The 19,848-nt window shown below is 46.9% G+C and overlaps 2 protein-coding genes across 2 annotated transcripts in view; one reads left to right on the top strand and one right to left on the bottom strand.

Moving 5' to 3' along the window:
* Nucleotides 1-445: 445 nt before the first annotated feature.
* Nucleotides 446-12,983, bottom strand: LSM1 (LSM1 homolog, mRNA degradation associated). Its single transcript, XM_062213391.1, has 4 exons — nucleotides 12,550-12,983; nucleotides 7,477-7,545; nucleotides 6,006-6,121; nucleotides 446-959 (listed from the first exon to the last, which is right to left on the bottom strand). The coding sequence occupies exons 1-4, from the start codon at nucleotides 12,593-12,595 to the stop codon at nucleotides 789-791; spliced, it is 402 nt and encodes a 133-aa protein (XP_062069375.1). The 5' UTR covers nucleotides 12,596-12,983; the 3' UTR covers nucleotides 446-788.
* Nucleotides 12,984-13,105: 122 nt separating this feature from the next.
* The window catches only part of BAG4 (BAG cochaperone 4), a 28,632-nt gene continuing 21,889 nt past the window's right edge, over nucleotides 13,106-19,848 (top strand). Inside the window, exon 1 of the mRNA XM_062212907.1 lies at nucleotides 13,106-13,398. Coding sequence (XP_062068891.1) covers nucleotides 13,126-13,398 — 273 coding nt within the window. The 5' untranslated portion in view covers nucleotides 13,106-13,125. The remainder of the gene's footprint in view (nucleotides 13,399-19,848) is intronic.

Here is a 19,848-nt window from a genome sequence, read left to right as displayed (position 1 = left end):
TGATAGCTGCTACACTCCCAGCACGCAGCTGTCCCTCCACCACACTACGGGTGGTCAGGCACTACAACACATCGTCTGGGTGCTCCTTTTTGATGAGCACAGCCTCTGAAGAACCCATCTAATGGATGTGGAGAATAAGCCACCTGAGGAAGGTGCTGGATCCTGCAGGAGCCGGGTCTGGTGGAACTGTGGGGAAGCAGGAGCAGCCAGAGCAGCACGCAGGCTGTTTCACACACAAGGCTTCTGCTCTAGCCAGGAGACCCTAACCCAGAGGAGAGGGGAGAGAACCCCAAGATAACTGGAACACAGTTAGCTTCAGAAGTAGCTGGCTACTTGGAATTCCGATGGAAGGGGTCAACCCCAGTGTGGGCTGCTTACACCCTGAGAGTTCAGGCTCAATTCTATCTACTGGAGGCAACTCAAACTTGAGAAATAACATGACAGCTTTGATATCTGTACTTTATTTACAAGTACATGAAGAATGTCCCCTGGAAAGTCTAACTTGGGGTAAGGACAATATAAAGAAGTAGTCGCTGGCTCCACAGTGACGTGTGAAAGAAGTTCATGCCACTGTTTCTTCAAACAATGATTTTGTTATTTAAAAAAACAAAACAAAAACAAAAACCCAATGAGTTCTTCTTCATGGTTGCCTAGGTGAAAGAATTAAAAATAAAGATGACTTTTCAAAACTCTACAGTCTCCGGTCAAATGTCTGGGGTGACCCAGGTGTCACTTTCCTTCAGTGACAGCCTCTGCTTTCCAAGAGCACCAGCCTCTGAGCAAAAGACTTAATATTCATCCAGAGTGTCTGCGCGGGGAATGGAGAGGCCGCGGTCCTTGAGAGCCTGAACTTTGAGCTTCTCTGCTTCCAGCTTGGTCTGCTGTTCCACCCTTTGTTCTTCCAGGATTTCTTCGATGGACACTTGCTGCAGGGGTGTGTCACTTTCCTTTTCCAAGTCCTACAAAACAAGTAGGTTGGAAAACCTTTACGAACACCAAGAACTGGAGACATCATAGATCTAAAGGCATATGGATTCCCGTATCAGGTTCCGATTCTTTTTCATAACCATGACAGCACTGAATTATCCTCCTTGGGGCAGGTAAGTTTTTCAAAGAAATAGGGGCAGGCGTTTGGAACAGTGGTGAATGTCCTGCTTGGGATGATGCCTGCATCCCATCACCAGAGTGCCTGGCACATGACCTGGTTCCTCTAATGACAATCCAGCTTCCTGCTACTAAGTATCCCGCGAAGCAGAGGTAATGGCTCAAGTACTTGGTTCCCTGCCACCCATGTGAGAGATTCAGATGGAGTTCCAGGTTCCTGGCTTTGGCCTGGCTCAGTCCCAGCTGTTAAAGGCATTTGGGAGTAAACCAGTTGATGGAAAATCATTCTCTTTCTCTTTCAAATGCAATGAAAATACTATTAAAAATGGCTGGCAATACTATTACAGAATTAGTATTTGTATGATAGTGGTAACAGATATAAGTATTAGTGTGTGTAACAAAGTTTTAGGTTATCTGAAATCCTATATAAGTAAGTTAGGATGATTTTTATTTTATTTCTTAAAAGATTTACTTATTTAAAAGGCTTAGTTCCAGAGAGAAGGAGAGGGGGAAAGGGAGAGACAGATAGCTTGGGCTGGGCCAGGCTGAAGCCAGGAGTCAGGAACCCCATTCAGGTCTCCCACATGAATGGTGGTGGTGGCCCAAGCACTTGGACCATGTTCTGCTGCCTTGCCAAGCACATTAGCAGGAAGCTGGTTTGGAAGAGGAGCAGCCAGGACATGAACCAACGGTCACATGCTGGCACTGCAAGCAGCAGCTTAACCTGCTGTGTCACAACACTGGCCTAAGCATAAATGTTATATCAGTGAAGGATTCACTTGAAATTGAAAAACAAATTACACTCATTTATGTGAAAGGCAGAGTGACAGAGAGAGAGAAAGATCTACTCATTGGTTCACTCCCTTAATGCTCACAACAGCCAGGGCTGGGCCAGGCCAAAGCCAGAAACCAGCAGCTCAATCCAGGTCTCCCACGTGGGTGGCAGGGACCCAACTACTTGGGTCACCTGCTGCCTCCCAGAAGTGGGTCAGAAGTGAGCCAGGATTCAGTCCCAGGCACCCCCATTCTGGATGAAGGCATCCCACGCAGCAGCACCGTAACAGCTACCATTATCATTTTCCTGGGTATACACTGACTTGAAATAAAACCCTACAATTCAAATGTTGACTGTAACTAGTGTTTTTTCTTTACTTTGGTGCAGTGTGTATTTAATGTTTTTCTTTTTGAACACCTTATGAGCAGTCGACAGCCAGCTGAGAATGCAGAAGCAGCCTGCTCCACCTTCTCCCCAGTCTGTGTTTCTGGAACAAGGAAAGCCTATGCAGACTAAGTGTCCGCGTTTCTTATCCTCTTCTCCGACTTTCAGTGATAAAGGCTGGGAAGGCACTGACTCACACACTGAGCCCCCAGCCGCACCAGCCAGCATCTGCCACAGGTGGGGCATTATCAGAGGGCTCAGACTGAAACCCACAGTAACATAAGCATCCCCTCCCTGGGGTCGGGAACTAAGAGCACTCAGGCAAAATGTCCCTTATCAAGGGAACACTTGCCCCCTTAGGCTGGGGAACAGCTGCAGGGAAGTTCCTACCCTGCATACCGCCTGCTGGGGTTTTTCAACATTATTCACTGAGCAGTTCAATGCTTAGGAATTCACACGCTTAGGATGATACTGCTTCCCAACATCCTGTCTTAGTACCAAAGGCTGTGTACATCACCACCCTGGAGGCAATGTCCCGCTGATAGAATCCAAATGGTCTCTGGGTATGCGGTTCCCTGGGGTTGATACATAACTGCCTCAAACTATTGCTTCACATAAGCATGCAAACATTCCTGAACCATCCCTCCCTAGGGGCACCTCTGTGAAACTTCCAGAATATCCACACACACACACACACACACACTTTTGCCCCCACAATGAAACCCCAGGAAAACAATGAGTCTTCAAGAATAAACACGTTTACTTTCTTCACCTCACAGAATCTGAACAGGTGTATCTTCCTGTCAATCTGGTACAAAAGGCATGTCTATTTTGCTTACTACCAAAAACTGAAGCAAAATGTGTAATATTCTGATTTAAGTCTTTTCCTAAAATCAGCGTCATGATTCCTCTTAAAAAATTAAATGGGCCAGTGAGCAAGCTTTGTGGTGCAGCAAGTTAAGCTACCACTAGGGAAGTCTATATCCCATGTCAGAGACCTGGCGTCTCCACTTTGGATACAGCTCCCTGCTTACATGCCTGGGAGAAGGCATGGTGGCTCAAGTACTTGATTCCCAGCCACCCCCATGTGAGCTCCAGCTTAGCACAGCCCCAGCTGTGGTGGGCATTTGGGGGAGTGAACCAGCAGATGGAAGATCTCTGTCACTATCTCTCAAAATAAAAACACACACACACACACACACAAAAACTACAAAGTCATGCATAATCCCACTACTCAGAGATTAGCCCCCTTAATACAGGCTGACTGCTTTATAGTTCTTTACTTATTTCTACCTGTTTCCAATGAGGGTTTTTCGTTTTTCTTTAAATGGTTATTTATTTTAACTACTTGCAAGGCAGAGAGAGAGAGAGAAAAGACAGATCTATCCTCTGGCTCATTCCTCAAATGCCTGCCACAGCTGGGGCTGGGCCAGGCTGAAGCCAGGAGCCCAGAACTCTGCCCAGGGCTATGACGTGGGTGACACTTGGGTCATCTTCCACTGCCTTCCAGGATGTAACAGCAAGAAGCTGGTTGGGAAGCAGAGGAGCCGGAACCCAACCAGGACTTCAATATGGGATGCAGGCAACCCTAGCAGCACTCAGCCTGCTGCCACAAACAGCCCTGGCAGGAGGTTTCTGGCACAGTTATCTTCTTACTTCCTCAAACGGCTTAGTGTTAAAAAGCAGCTGCAAACTAAACCGATCTACTCACAAGATTTCTGTCAACTGACTTAAGATGTGGTTAGGTTTGGGGGAACTTAAAAAAAAAAAAAAAAAAAAAACCCAAAAACCTAAAAAAACCAAAGTTTTTGGTAAGCAAACAAGAAAACAGTGATGGTTCTCTTACTTCCACCTGACACTGAAGAGATTTTGATTTTGACTTTGCTGGCAAAATAAATAATCACAAGCAGCAGGATGAAGTCAAAGGTTTTAATAAGGCACTTGATAAAAACGTCCGAGGGACAAACATCTGCACAAGAGTTAAGCTGCTGTGGGCACACCCACATCCAGTATCAGAGTAGCTGGCTGGTGTCCTGGCTCCTCTGCTGGATTCAGCTTCCTGGTACCATGCATCCTGGGAGAAGTACTTGAGCAGAAGACGGCTCAAGTACCTGGGGCCTTGCTACACAAACTGGAGACCCAGATGGAGTTCTGGGCTCCTGGCTTCAGCCTGGCCCAGCCCTAGCTGCGTCAGACATTTGGAGAGAGAACCAGCAGATGGAAGTACTCTCTCTTTCTCTGCTTTTCAAACAAAATGAGAAAACAAAAACCAAAAAACCCAGGGCACTGTCTTTAAAACAATCTTCAAAACAAATGTCTGGTGTTGTGGCACGGCAGGTTACGATACCAGTCAGCATCCCACATTGGAGTACCCGTTCCAGTTCCAGCTCTTTCACCTTCCTGGGAAGTAGCACAAGATGGCTCAAGTGCTTGGTCCTCTGCCACCCATGTAGGAGCCTCTGTGGAATTCCTGGCCCCAGACTGGCACAGCCTCGGCTGTTGTGGGCATCTAGGGAATGAACCAGAGGATGGAAAATCTGTCTCTCTGTCTCACTTTTGCTCTCTCTCTCCCCCCTTTTGCCTTTCAAGCAGATAATAAAGACACATTTTTTTTTAAAGCCTGTGGAAAAATGGAATTAAAAAGATATATTTTGGGGCCAGCGCTGTGCCGTAGTGGGTGAAGTCGCCGCCTGCAGTGCCAGCATCCCATATCGGCACCAGTTCCAGTCTCGGCTGCTCCACTTCTGATCCAGCTCTCTGCTATGGCCTGGGAAAGCAGTAGAAGATGGTCCACGTGCTTGGGCCTTTGCACTGGCGTGGGAGACCAGGAGGAAGCTCCTGGCTTCTGATGGGCCCAGCTCTGGCCGTTGTGACCAACTGGAGAGTAAACCAGCAAATGGAAAACCTCTCTCTCTCTCTCTGCCTCTAACTCTGCCTTTCAAATAAATAAATAAATAAATATTTAAAAAGAAAAAAAAAGCTATATTTTGGTGAAAAACATTTGGAAACCCATACATATGAGGAAACTTGAAGAAGGCCATGGGAAACGTGGATTATGAAAAAGCTACGTACATGCCCACACACCAAACCTAGAGTAACAGCACTTGAGAAGATTCTCTTTAACCTCTGACCTGCCAGTTAGTCTCTCTGGCACAGACACCCCCTCCCTGGCTGTGAGCTAAGGATCCAAGAGAAGCTGAGCTCCATTCTCAGAAAGACTTCCACAGCCTCCCTTTCCCCTTTCTCCCTCTGAAACATGGAGACCACTTTGTATAAGGAACTTGTCTTTCCCTCAAACACTGCTAAGTAATGTTATGTCGCGAAAGGCTACTTGTAACTAATTGCTTAAAAGACTGAAAAATACCACCACGTGTAGAAACCACACTTTTTTGTAAGTCAATGCATATAAATTAAGCCGTTGAAATGTTATGCTATTAGAGATAACATAAATAATGAATGAACTACATTTTCGTAGGGCAGTATCTTTTATGGTATCAGACAAAGCCAATGATATTTTGCTGCCAATAGGATCAAAATATTTAAAATGCACACAGGAACTGAAACAAAGCTAGTTCTCCTCTGTAGCTTCTTTCCCAATGACGGCTTTCCTAAGCTAATTTGGTGGTTGCATCACAGAAGCTGGTGAGGGGTGGGGAATATATTTCTCCCTCTTGAAAAGACAGAAAGAACCCTGACTAGCATGAATCCCAGGATCCATTGCAGCTTCAGAGTTTTCACTTACTATTTCTCCTAGAAGGACCACATTCTCTCCTCTGACCACAAAAATCCCTCGAGGAATATCACCGTATTTTTTGCCCACATGAATACGCTCCACAGTCTGATGTAGCACTAAGTTAGCTATAAGTACACAGGGAAGAAACAGAGATATTTAGTTCAAATTATTGGATAAAGGTCTATAACTCAATCAATCAAAATTATTTTTGAGTAGAAAAGATTCAGCTAAACATGCTTTCCAAACTTTCTAACTTTGGGAAAAGCTGAAATTTCAAATAATCAACTACTGAGTAGCATATACTGCTTAAGAGACTTTAAGCAACGGCAAACTGAAAGAGTATTTGGGATAATGTTTAGCTAATATATGAATGGTGGTAGGAATATGAAAAATAAACCCCTTTACCAGCTAGTTGCTAATATCAACACTGTTACAAGAAAATATAAATCAATAGGAAATTTGGAAAACATGAGCCTAGATAACTACAAAGACTAAAATTTTTGTTTTTGGAAAGAAAGTTTTTCTTTGTCATGTATATATGTGGGTGATTATTTACTGAAGATTTCACTTTTTTTTTTTTTTTGAAAGTATTTAGGACTCATTCAATACAGTGAAGGTGTCCAGATTTGGATACAGCAAAAATCTGTTCTTTAGCCTTGTCAGATAATCATACTTCATATTCTGGGAGTAAACCCAATAGTTACCACTTTACCCTCAAAGTATGCTGATGAATTTGAAGAATTCATCTTGAATTTCAATCTGTTAAGAATAATTATTTTTCTTATTTCTATTAGTACTACTGTCTTATTTGAAGAAGAAATCTCTGTTCATATTTTCTGTAATTCTTAGGTTTCACTTATGTTGCTTTTCTTCATCCTCATACCCAAACCCAGTGACCCAGCAGGTGTCCCACATACGTTGAAGTGAACTGAGAAGTTCTTTGAAACACAAGGAACACAGATTTCTTACTTCAGCCAAGTACAGAATGTAAGACAAAGACCAAGACCCCTGAGTGTGATGTACCCTACACGTAACACACTAAGCTCAGTGTTGGGGGTCTCTAAAAAAGCTTCTGGAAATGTCTTCTACCCAATATCACTGGACAGGGAGGGATTTATCTTCAGCTCAGGAATGGCTTTGAAGAGAAGCTGCACCCAAGCCAATGTACAAAGGAGCAGCCTTTTCAGTGGACTGAGTTTACTGCTACCATTTGGCTCCCTCTATTGGGGGAAATACAGAAAACTGTCCTCAGTGCAAGCACAGGTCCTAGTGAAAGCCAGTTTTCGGGCCCTGGGCTTGTACACATACAAGCTTTTGTACCACCTCATCATAACACAGGAAGCAACGATTCACTCACTTAGACTTAGAACAGTTCCATTACGTGAGACACATGTGAAAGTCATGGATAAATTTCAACATGAACACAAAAATACAAGCAGCTCTTGCTACCCAGAATATAAGAGAAGACCAAAATACCTACCAAACTGATCAATGCTTCTTAAAAAGCCTATAAGTGTCCTTCCATCTCGAAGCAGGACCAAGTGCTTTTCTGAGGAGAGAAGAAAGGATCTTTAAAGTGAACCGTCAGCTGTAGTGAGCTCACAGGGTAGCAATGGTGTTTACAGCAGTCTAAGCGGTGCATGAGGGAGTCTTCATGCAGTTCACAGAAAACACACGCTTTTAACTCATTCACTTCACAAACTTTCTGAAGTATCCTTGTATTTAAGGTGGAGTTCACAGGAAAATGGAGGGAGGGCCAGGGCAGCGTCACCTTCAGATGAACCGAGGTGAAAAGAATGACAGCAGTGGGGCCGGCTGTGGTGTAGCAGGTTAAGCCATGGCCTGCAGCGTCGGCACTCCATTTGAGCACCTGTTCCAGTCCCATCTACTCTACTTCCAATCCTGCTAACATGCCTGGGAAAGCAGAGGAAACTGGCCTAAGTCCTTGCACCTCTATATCCGTGTGGGAGACCCCGATGAAGCTCCTGGCTTCGATCTGGCCCAGCCCTGGCCATTGCAGCCATCTGGGGAGTGAACCAGTGGGTGGAAGCTCTCTTTCTTTCTCTCTGTAAGTCTACCTTTCAAATAATAAGTAAATCTTTAAAAAAAAAATCAGAGTGGTGTAGCAGCAGAAGGAAGACAGGGCATGGAGCCAGGACGCCTGATTGCTGGCTCTGGATTCTTTTTTTTTTTTTTTTTTAAAATTTTTTTTTTTTTTTTTTTAATTTTTGACAGGCAGAGTGGACAGTGAGAGAGAGAGAGATAGAGAGAAAGGTCTTCCTTTTGCCGTTGGTTCACCCTCCAATGGCCGCCGCGGTAGCGCGCTGCGGCCGGCGCACCGCGCTGTTCCGATGGCAGGAGCCAGGTGCTTCTCCTGGTCTCCCATGGGGTGCAGGGCCCAAGCACTTGGGTCATCCTCCACTGCACTCCCTGGCCACAGCAGAGAGCTGGCCTGGAAGAGGGGCAACCGGGACAGGATCGGTGCCCCAACCGGGACTAGAACCCGGTGTGCCGGCGCCGCAAGGCGGAGGATTAGCCTAGTGAGCCGCGGCGCCGGCCAACTGGCTCTGGATTCTGATGTTTGACACTTAAACCCTCTCAGTGTCACGTCAGCTTCTGTAATTTCAGAAATTTGGTATAGGGCCAGCGCCGTGGCTCAACAGGCTAATCTTCCACCTTGCAGCGCCGGCACACCGGGTTCTAGCCCCGGTCGGGGCGCTGGATTCTATCCTGGTTACCCCTCTTCCAGGCCAGCTCTCTGCTATGGCCCAGGAAGGCAGTGGAGGATGGCCCAAGTTCTTGGGCCTTGCACCTGCATGGGAGACCAGGATAAGCACCTGGCTCCTGGCTTCGGATCAGTGTGATCCGCCGGCCGCAGCGGCCATTGGAGGGTGAACCAACGGCAAAAGGAAGACCTTTCTCTCTGTCTCTCTCTCTCACTAAACACTCTGCCTGTCAAAAAAAAAAAAAAAAAAAAAAAAAAAAAGGAATTTGGTATAGATCATCTCTGTGATTGCAACCCTAGGATTATCTTCCCCTCAACTCGAAGAACTTCTATCTCACATATGTGCCTCATATATTTGGAATAAGGACTCTGACAATAAGGTAAAGCAGAAATTCCATGAACATTTATGCAGAGCTATATGTCGTTCTGGGATTTAGACAGATAGTAGGGAACAAGACTTGGAGAGTCACCAGCCTCATGATGGGGGAAGACAAAAAGGGAAACTACTTACTGTGCTTGGTACAATCACATAATAAACAAATTAGTAGATGGTGTGATTGGGGGTGGTGGTGGTTACGTAAGAGTGGGTGGCAAAAGACAACCTCTCTGAAGAGGTAACTTCGCGCTGACACCGGAGAATGAGAATAACCGGTTACTAAGAAAGCCTGCAAGATTTCGTTCACTCATTCTTTAATACCTGACACAGAACAGAGAAGACGTGGTCCTGAAGGAATTTACAGTCTCGCGGGCTAAGGACAAGTGCCACAGAAAGCAAATCTGGAGAGAGAGAGAGAGAGAGAGCGAGCGAGCGAGCATCTGCCTGCAGGAGGTACCCAAATCAGACCTTGAAAGGTGGTTAACTTTTGGTCATGGGAAGAGTGACATGGAAGGGGACAGCACGCTGCAGATCAGACAGGAGGGGGAAAAGGACCACACAGCCTTTTGTTTGGCTGGAAAGGTTGAGGCATGAAGGGAAAGAGGAAGAGAGAAAGTCAGAAAGGGACAGAATTTGCATTTGACTTCATAAGGAACAAGAGACCATGGAGAGCCGAGTCGACAGACAAGCAGTTCTGAGAGACAGTTTCCAGAGTCTGAGGCAGAGGGGAGACCTGGGCAAAGGCAGAGCTGGGAAGGGAGACAATGAGAGGGCGACATGCAGCATAGTCACGTGGCTTGTCAGCTAACTGAATCTGGACACGTGGGTATGCCTGGGAGGGAGGGGTGCTGGAGAGGACACGGAGTTTCAGTCATCACCCCAGGCTGGCCTAACACTTGGTATCAAAAGAAGCAAGTTCAGGGCAGAGAGGATTGTTAGCTGGTTTGTGACCCTCAGGTGCCTTCGGAGTATCTACAGAGAACTGGCGGAAGTAAGTCTGGAAGACAACAAGGAGGTCAGAATCAGAGCCAGCGATCTGCAGAGAGGTGCTACAACCGCTCAAGTCCAGAAGGTGGGCATGAGGGCGCAGGGTAACAGACGTGGTCCACCGACGGCACTCGGGAAGTAGCGTCTGCATGGAGCTGACTTAGGAGATCGGGGATGAAGACCTGGAAAATGATGGCAGTCTGATGGGGAGACAGCACAGAAAAAATCTGAGGGGAAGAGACAGTAACATACGACGGGAAACTCGAGAGGTAGGGAAGTGGGGTGAGAGAGAGAATAAGTAGAAAAGGATAATGGAAGAAGGCTCCAGAAGCAATGGGAGTAAAATGTAATAACAGATATAAACAGAAAGGGAGCAGTACTTTTTTTTTCTTTAAGATTTACTTATTTATTTGAAAGTCACAGAGGGAAAACATGAGACAAAAGAGATCTTCCATCCGCTGGTTCACTCCTGGAATGGCTGCAATGGCCAGAGCCGGGCCAGGCCGAAGCCAGGAGCTTCATCTGGATCTCCCACGGGGTGCAGGGACCCAAGCACTTAGATCATCTTCTGTTGCTTTCCCAGGTGCATTAACAAGGAGCTGAACTGGAAGTGGAGCAGCCGGGACTCAGACTAGCACCCATATGTGAGGCCAGCACCCCAAGCGGTAGCTTAACCCATCACACCGCAGTGCTGGTTCCAGAGCAATACTTTCTACTCGAAAGACAAGAAGAAGGAAAACAAAAAACAAAAAAACCTAAAGACAGAGAAGAAAGAGTATGTGTGAGTATTGGGATGGCACAGTGAGGGGTCTATGTCAATTGGTTTCAAACTTTTCAATAAAGGGGGAAGCCAGAAATCTACAAAGAGCTAGGAATTAGAAGGCCCAAGAACAGATGACTTTTAGTAAAATGGCAGAATGTGTTAAGCGCTTGGGATAACTCAGGTAAATACAGAGAGGTGAGGGCCAGAGGATACCCTCAAACAACTAAAACGGAACATTGCATCCTCAGAGAGAAGCTTGGACAGTGGTTGCTAGTACATGGATTTGGTCCAGTGTACACTACATTTCCCTTCAAGAGCAAAAGAGGTAATTTGGGTTTAAAGGGATCGCAACCACAAAACGACAATTTAATCACAGCTTCCCGCTTTCATCTGCAGGTGACTGTAGCTTGTTTGTGTGTAAGCCACTTCACAGCAATTACCGGTTAATGAGACACATACGGCTGAAACGACACAAAACGCTGCTTGAGGGATAGACGAGGATTTAGAAAAAGAAACTTCTGTACGGATCGAGCTCCTCTTCCGGGCAAGGAACTAGGAATAAGGGAGGTCTTGGAAACTGAGAGAGAAACAAAGCAAGTTCCCAGTGACAACCTTTCCACAAGAGTCGGCACCAAGTCCGGCAGTGGTTTCTACCAGGAAATCGCCAGTGGGTAACAAGAAAACTGGAAACAGCTACACAACAGAAAGTCGAGGGTGACTGCCAACTGAATCCAAGTACGGCTGTCTGGGACCTGACGTTCCTTCTCTTTGATTTTATTGTTAAAGATTTATTTATTTCTTTGAGAGAGTTACACACAGAGAGGAGAGGCAGAGAGAGAGAGAGAGAGAGAGAGAGAGAGGTCTTCCATCTGCTGGTTCACTCCCCAATTGGCCGCAACGGCCAGAGCTGCACCGATCCGATGCCAGGAGCCAGGAGCTTCCTCTGGGTCTCCCGCGTGGGTGCAGGGGCCCAAGAACCTGGACCATCTTCTGCTTTCCCAGGCCACAGCAGAGAGCCGGATAGGAAGTGGAGCAGCCGGGACTCGAACCGGCGCCCATATGGGATGCTGGCACTGAAGGTGTTGCTTTCCCCGCTACGCCACAGCGCAGGCCCCTCTCTGATTTTTAACTGATCCATACACATGATACGCATCCATGGATAATGTATGATGCATCGATAAACACATACATTGTGTAAAGCTCAAATCAGGGTAAACAAATCTAGGTCCTCAAATACCTATAATCTCTTTGTGCTGGAAACCTTCAAAACCCTTTTTTTTTTTAATACAAGAAAAATCTACACCACACTGTCGTCATGCACGAGTACCATCACCTTTATAGCAGGAAAGGAACACCAGCACTTCTGCCTGCTGACCGTAACTTACAGCCCGTTAGTTAGCCTTTCCCTATCCCTCCCGCCCACTGTTTCCGTGCTCTGAGGAATCCTTTCCACGCAAGCGTTCGCGTCCGAGCAGGGGTTAACAACCTGGTACCTCCAAACACAGCAGGTGGGAGCCGGTGCACCGGGACCTCCGCGGCGCGACCCACGCAGCTCGTGGCTCCCCAGCCCCGGGGGCTGCGAGAGGAGGAGGGGCGGCCACGTGGTGGGCCCCGGGCCCCTGGGCGCACGCACGGAGCTCAGAACACAGCACCCCCGGCCCGGGAGGGAGGGTCTCGCCCCGGGCTCCGCTGGGCTACTCACTGTCGATGTCCTCGATGAGGCTGGCGGTGCCGGGCATATAGTTCATCTTGAGCTGAGCTAAGGCTGCCAGGCAGCGAGCAGCGGCGAACCAGCGCCTCCAACAGCGCCTTCCCCCCGCTGAAGTCGGCGCCTCGGCGGGATCGGGACACAAACCCCGATTCGGGCCAGCACCTGAGCCCCGGCTTTCAGCCGCCGGGGGCCCGCCGGAAACGCCTTCATTTCACTCCCACCCACTTCCGGTATCACGTGCCCATCTCCAGGAAGAGGCGGGGCAGTCGAGCGGTCCCGGGGACACCATTTCCCAGTCCCTGAGGAGTGGGGAGGAGGAATCTGCATTAGCTAGACGGTGGGAGAAAAATGTGTCTACTCTCTTAAAGAACACGGTGCCTCCCCTAGGGTTTCCGCCTCCCAGAGCCCCCGAGTCACCGGCGTCCTCCCTTCAACTTCCGGGGTTCGGCGGCAGAGGGGGCGGGGCCTGCCTGGGATTGGCTGTTGTCGTCCACGCCCCCTCGCCCCAGGCGCCTGCGCAGTGGGCCGGCCGTGGGGGGCGGGAAGCTCCTGGGGGCAGCGGAGCCCATGTCGGCCCTGAGGCGCTCGGGCTACGGCCCCAGTGACGGTCCGTCCTACGGCCGCTACTATGGGCCGGGGGGTGGCGATGTGCCAGTGCACCCGCCTCCGCCCTTGTATCCTCCCCTTCGCCCGGAGCCTCCTCAGCCTCCCATTTCCTGGCGGGTGCGCGGGGGCGGCCCGGCCGAGACCACCTGGCCTGGAGAAGGCGGAGGAGGCGATGGCTACTACCCCACGGGAGGCGCCTGGCCGGATTCGGGTCGGGCCGGAGGCAGCCACCAGGTCTGTGTCCCGGAGGGGATGCGGTGGGGTTGGGGGGGTGGTCTGAGGGTGATGACAGCCGTTGGGATTGGTCTGCCTCTGGGCTTCGTCCTGGATCTGGTTTCGTGTGTGTTTGCCTTATGGGGTGGGGGATTGGAGAGACGGAAACTGGTACATTTTGAAAAAAAAAAAAAAAAAAAAAAAGGGAGAAGGCCGACTTGGCGCGGGGCGTGGGGGCTGGAGTGGCACGGCCCTGCCCGTGCGGCCCCGACAGCCGCTCCTGCGTGGCTCCGCGAGCCGGGCTCCCCGGCGAGGGGAGCGGCCGCAGCCCCCAGCGGCACGGAGCGGAGAAGGAGCCGAGTGAGGGGGCAGTCTGGGCGTGTAGCCTTTGCCCTTACTGCTTTGCCCGGGGTTGACTCACTGCTAACCCGCGTTGTAAAAACACCTTTGCGTAGACTGCTGTGTTTGATCTTCCCAAGGACTGCAAGGTAAACGCCATTTGCTCTATCCTTGTTTTCAGATAAGTCTCTGAGAGGTGAACTCGCTTAATGCACTTGGTCCCGTAGCACTGTGTTCTTTCTAGTCCGGCGTGAACTACACCTCTGTTTTTGTTAGTGCAGTATTCTGAGGAGGGGGCTGTCGGAGTCTCGCTGCTCTCTTGGTGCAGGAATTCTAACATCCTCTTTTGTTGAAAATGTAATACGTTGCCTGTGGGAATGTAAAATGCGGCAGTATCCCGGGTTGTTGCTGGTCAAGTCCTGGCGGTGCGCGGCCTGGGATCCAGCTTCTTGCTGATCTGCCTTGGAAGGCATCAGAAGAGTGCTTGAGCACTCAAGTGCTTGAGCCTCCGCCACTCCTGTGGGAGACCCAGATGGAGTTCCTGGCTCCTGGCTTTGGCCTGGGCCAGACCTGAGTGTTGTGGCCATTTGGGGAGTGAATGTCAGATGGGAGATCGCTCTTCTGTTACTCTGGCTTTGAAATAAATTTTAAAAATCTTTAAAAATAGATAAATAAAATGGCATAGTGCTTTGGAAGATGGTTTGACAATTCCACAAAACATGAAATATAGAGTTAGTATGTAACCCAGCAAGTCCACTTAGCTATATATCCACTTGAGAACTGAAAACATCCCTATAGAAACTTGTATGAGCATGTTCGAAGCATCATTGTTCAAAATAGCCAAATGGGAGATCACTCAAATGTCCATCAGCTCATGAGTGGATACTCAAAATGTGGCATATTCATAGAATGGAATGTTACTTGGTCATATGAAGAAATGAAACACTGAGACATGCTACAATATAAATGAAGTGTGAAAACATCACACCATGTGAGCAAAACCAGTCCCAGATTGCATGTTGTATAATTCCATTTACATGAAATGTCCAGAGTAGGCATATCTATAGAAGTGTTGGGGGACTAGAGGCATTGGAGAGCATGTGGGATATTTTTAAAAGTTCGTTTATTTTTATTTATTAGAAAAGCAGTGACAGAGAGAGAGATTGAGATCTTCATTCGTTGGTTCACTCCCCAAATGCCCACAGTCTCTAGGGCTGGTCCAATCTGAAGCTAAAGCCCAGAACTCAATGGGAGTCTTTTGAATGGTTACTAAGCCATCATCTGTTGCCATCCAGAGTATGCACCACAGGGAGCTGGATTGGGTGTGGAGGTGGGACTTCATCACCGGCACCCTGGGATGGGATGTGGGTATCCTAAACAGTTTTGACCCACTGTGCTGTAATTATTATTATTTTTTTCTTTGAAAGGCAGGCAGAGGTCCCCCATCTGCTGATTCACTCCCCAAATGCCTGCAACAGCTGGGGCCGGGCCAGGCCAAAGCCGGTTGCTCAGTCTGGGTCTCCATTACCTGCTCAGCCTGCCGTGATACACGTTAGCAGGAAGCTGGGGTTGGGTGAGGACCTGGAACTTGAACCCAGATACTCTCGTATGGCATGAACTTGAACCCAGATACTCTCGTATGGCATGTGGGCGTCCCAAGCAGTGTCCTAACTGTTGCACTAAGTGCCTGCCTGCCTCTAGGGTTTCTTTTTGGGGTTGATGAAATGTTTTAAAATTAGTAGTGATGATTGCACAACTTTGAGTAGACTGAAAGTCATAGAATTATACGTTTTAAAAGGATGAGTTTTATGATATGTTAATTATGTCTCAGTAAAATTTTTTATGAGGAATGTGTCACAAGTAGAAGTTAATTGTAAAGAAGGAGCCTTATTGTCTTTGCCTAGAGCTGGACTGAGTAAGCCGTGGGACTTCCGTGGTTCAGTGATGAAATGCCTGCCCTAGAGAAGCAGCCAAATTAGATCAAAGATCATTGAAGGGGGAAAAGAAAGGACTTCAAACTGATGGCATGCTTCTCTTGGGCTTGCTGTGTTATCAAACAAAAGTATAGGTTTTTGCAATTTTTTTAAACTTGAAAGAGAGAAAGACAGATGAACAGGTAGAGAGAGGCCCTCCGTTTGCTGGTTCCCCCCACCACTTCCCCAGTGCCCACAGTTGCCAGGGCTGAGCTAAGCTGAAGCCAGAAATCTAGAATTCAATCCAGGCCTCCCAGGTGGGTGGCAGGGACCCAACTACTTTAGCCATCACCTGCTGCCTCTCAGGTTCTGCATTAGCAGGGGGCTGGAATCCATGGCAGAGCTGGGACTCAAACTTAGGAAGACTGCTGTGCCAAATGCTTACCGCTAAAGTGTTTTTGGAGGTGGAGTTGGGAACGTGTTGCATAAGCTAGAGAAGTTAAGATTTTCGCATTTTGTAGGAAGTTGTCAGATTTGACTCAAGTAGTCGTGTGCCCATTGGGTGGGTGATGATGCGGGAGTGGTTGAAAACACAGCTGAAAATGTGTAATGGGCATTTGTAAACCATTTTTAGAGTTTGTACTTAATATTTCAGGTTGATGATTGGGAAACTGTAGAAGTCTAGGTTGATCATTTCTTAGGTAGCATTGGAAGACTAAAACAAAACAACACGTTATTATAGATGTTGCAAAAATTTTTTTCTAATTTGTTCTCTTACCTTTATTGTTTTTTACATACAAGTTCTATGTTTTTATATTATCAAATTTGTTAAGCAAAAAGAAAAAAATTAAGTATAGAAACCCTTTAAAATCTTGCTGCTTGTAAAGAATGGTCCATGGACCAGACCATGAGACAGAAATGTGTACTGTTGGGGCTGCTTTCCAGTACTGGCATCCCCTGTGGGCACTGGTTGGTATCCCGGCTGCTGTCCCAGTTGGTGTTCTGCCTGGGAAAAGCAGTGGAAGATGACCCAAGTGCTTGGGATACTGCTACCAATGTGGGAGGGCTATATGAAGTTCCTGGCTCCTGGCTTCATTCTGCCCCTTCCCCTTTCTTTCTCTATTACTCTGCCTTTCAAATAAATAAATAAATAAATAAATCTTTTAAAAAAAGTGAAATAGGGAACTTTGAGATATTAAAAATGAAGGCACAGCCTACCAAAACTTAGGAGATGCAGCTAAAGTAGTGCTTAGAGGAAAATTTATAGTGGTAAATGCCTATGCTAAGAAAGAGTATCTCAGATCTTCTGCCTTAAGACACTGACAAGGGAAAAGCGCTTACAACTTTTTCTGGTAGAGGGATGCCAAGAGTTCTGAACATTTGTTAGCACACGAATAGGGCCTTAGCGAAGGTGACAGAGGAGACTCTACATCTGTGCAGGGTACTCACTCAACTCACACATTGCCGACATTCGAGGCTGGAGGCTGAATCATCTTCCCACAGCCTATGGAAATGTTATGGAGTTGAAAACTGGAGATTGGCATTACATGTTCCAGACAGAGATGTGCTTGTTTGTGTATAAAGTTGACTTTCCATTTTCAGTTCAAGTATGTTTTTTAAAATTTGTATTTATTTGAAAGAGAGACAGAGGAAAAGAGAGATACATCTCTTCTATCTGCTAATTCACTCTGGAAATGCCTGTTAGTAGCCAGGGCCTTAGAACTCAGTTATGGTCTCCCATCCAGGTACAGCGACCCAAGTACTTGAGCCATCACCTACTTCCTCTCAGGGTGCACACTAGCAGGAAGCTGGAATTGGAAGCAGAGCTGGGACTTGAACCCAGATACTTCAGTATGGGCTGTGGGCATCCCAAGCCGTGTCTTAACTGCTATGCCAAATGCCCACCTCTCAAATACACTCAATGACCAAAATGACAGCGATTGAGTGCAGACTTTCAGTTGGCACCAGTGAGAAGATTCGGCTGATCCCCTCATTGCTAGTATTTAAGTCCTCAAAAACCTGATGGTTGCAGATGGCTGGAGTGGAATTGAGAGTCTAGGTATAAACCTACCTGTCCTGGTTAGTTGATTCTCAACAAGAGTGCCAAGATCATTCAGTGGGGAGAAAGAAGAGTCTTTGCAGTAGATGGTGCCATGACAACTGGATAATCACATGCCAAAGAATGACTTTGACCCCTTATTTCACACCATTTACAAAAGCTAAGTCAAAAGGGATTATAGGATTAACTGTAAGAGCTACAACTGGAGGCAGGTGTTGTAGGGGGTGCAGTTGTTAAGCTGCCACTTGGGATGCCTGCATCCCATCCTGGATTGCCTTGTTCGAGGCCTGGCTACTCTGCACTTCCAATTCCGCTTTCTGCTAATACCCACTAGGAGCCAGCAGATGATGGCCCACATACTTGGTTTCCTGCCACCCACTTTGGTTCCTGGTTCCTGGCTTTGGCCTGTAATAGTCTCAGCTGTTGTCGGCATTTGGAGAGTGAACCAGCTAATAGAAGATCCCTCTTTCTCTCTCTCTCTTTCTCTCTGCCTTTCAAAGGAAAAATGTCTTTCTAAAGCTAAAACTATACAGAGATAAATTTTTATTACTTTTGGTTTGGCAATGGTGTCTTACATATGACACCAAAAGCAAAAATGAAAAAAATAAAGTCAGCTTCATCAAAATTGAAAAACTTTTATACTTCAAAGGATACTATGAAGAAAGTGAAAAGGAAGATTTTTGTAAATGGTACATTTGAAAAGGGGCTCTTTTGTATCTCTAATATAATAAAAGGTTGTTTAAACCCTGCAGTGAAAAGACAACCTGATTAAAAAATGGGCCAAAAATCTGAATAAACATTTCCCAAAGATACACAGATGACTAACAAATACATGAAAAGATGCTCAACATCATTAGTTATCAGAGAACTACAAATCAAAACCACTGTATATCCATTAGCATGGCCATAAAAAAACAAAACAGAACCCCCCCCCAAAAAAAAAAAAAAAGATAAAAAACTTGTTCACAAATGTTTATAGCAGAGGCTGGCATTGTGGTATAGTGGGTAAAGCCAACAACACTGGCATCCCATATGGGTGCCTGTTTGAGTCCTGGCTCTCCACTTCCAACCAAGCTCCTTGTTAATGGGTCTGGGAAAGCAATGGAAGATGGCTCAAATGCTCGGGCCCCTGCACCCACGTGGGAGACTGAGCTTCTTCCCACGTGGGTACAGGGGCCCGAGAAGAAGCTCCTGGATCCTGGCTTTGGGCTGGCCCAGCCTCAGCCATTGTGACCATTGAGGGAGTAAATCAGTGGATGAAAGGAAGACCTCTCAATGTTTCTTCCTCTCTCTCTCTCTCTGTAACTCTGCCTTTCAAATAAATAAAATAAATCTTAGGGGCCGGTGCTGTGGCACAGCAGGTTAACGCCCTGGCCTGAAGCACTGGCATCCCATATGGGCGCTGGTTTGAGACCTGGCTGCTCCACTTTCAATCAGCTCTCTACTATGGCCTGGGATAGCAGTAGAGGATGGCCCAACTCCTTGGGCCCCTGCACCTGCGTGGGAGACCCGGAAGAAGCTCCTGGCTCCTGGCTTCGGATCAGCACAGCTCCGTCTGTTGTGGCCAATTAGGGAGTAAACCAGCGGATGGAAGACCTCTCTGTCTCTCTCTGCCTCTCCTCTCACTGTGTAACTCTGACTTTCAAATAAATAAATAAATCTTAAAAAAAAATCTTAAAAAATGTTTATAGCAGCATTATTCATTATAATCAGAAGGTGATAACAGTTTAGATATCCATTAATTGATGAATGGAAAAACGATATGGTATTTGCATACAATGGAATATTAATTGGCCACCAAAGGCAGTGAAATACTGACACATGACCCAACATAGCTGAAGCCTGGAAATAGGCTGAATGAAGGACGCCAGCCACAGATTGCACTTATATGAAACATCCAGAATAGGCAGTGATGTAGAGATAGGAAGTAGGCTGTTTTAGTGGGAGATTGGGGAGATGGGGATGTTTCTTTTTGAGCTTTGAAAATGTTCTGAAGTTTTGGAGGTATTGCACATATCTGAATATACTGAAAGCCATTGAATTGTATACTTTAAACGGATGGATTGTGTGGTAGTGAATATTTCAATCAATCTTTTAATAAAGATAAGAGTGTCATAATTATGACAAACAGCTAACTAGTGGGTGCAATTCTGGTTTCTT

Source organism: Lepus europaeus, chromosome 16 (assembly GCF_033115175.1).
Source record: "Lepus europaeus isolate LE1 chromosome 16, mLepTim1.pri, whole genome shotgun sequence".
Classification (NCBI taxonomy): domain Eukaryota; kingdom Metazoa; phylum Chordata; class Mammalia; order Lagomorpha; family Leporidae; genus Lepus; species Lepus europaeus.
This window is presented reverse-complemented; position numbering and strand designations above follow the sequence as displayed.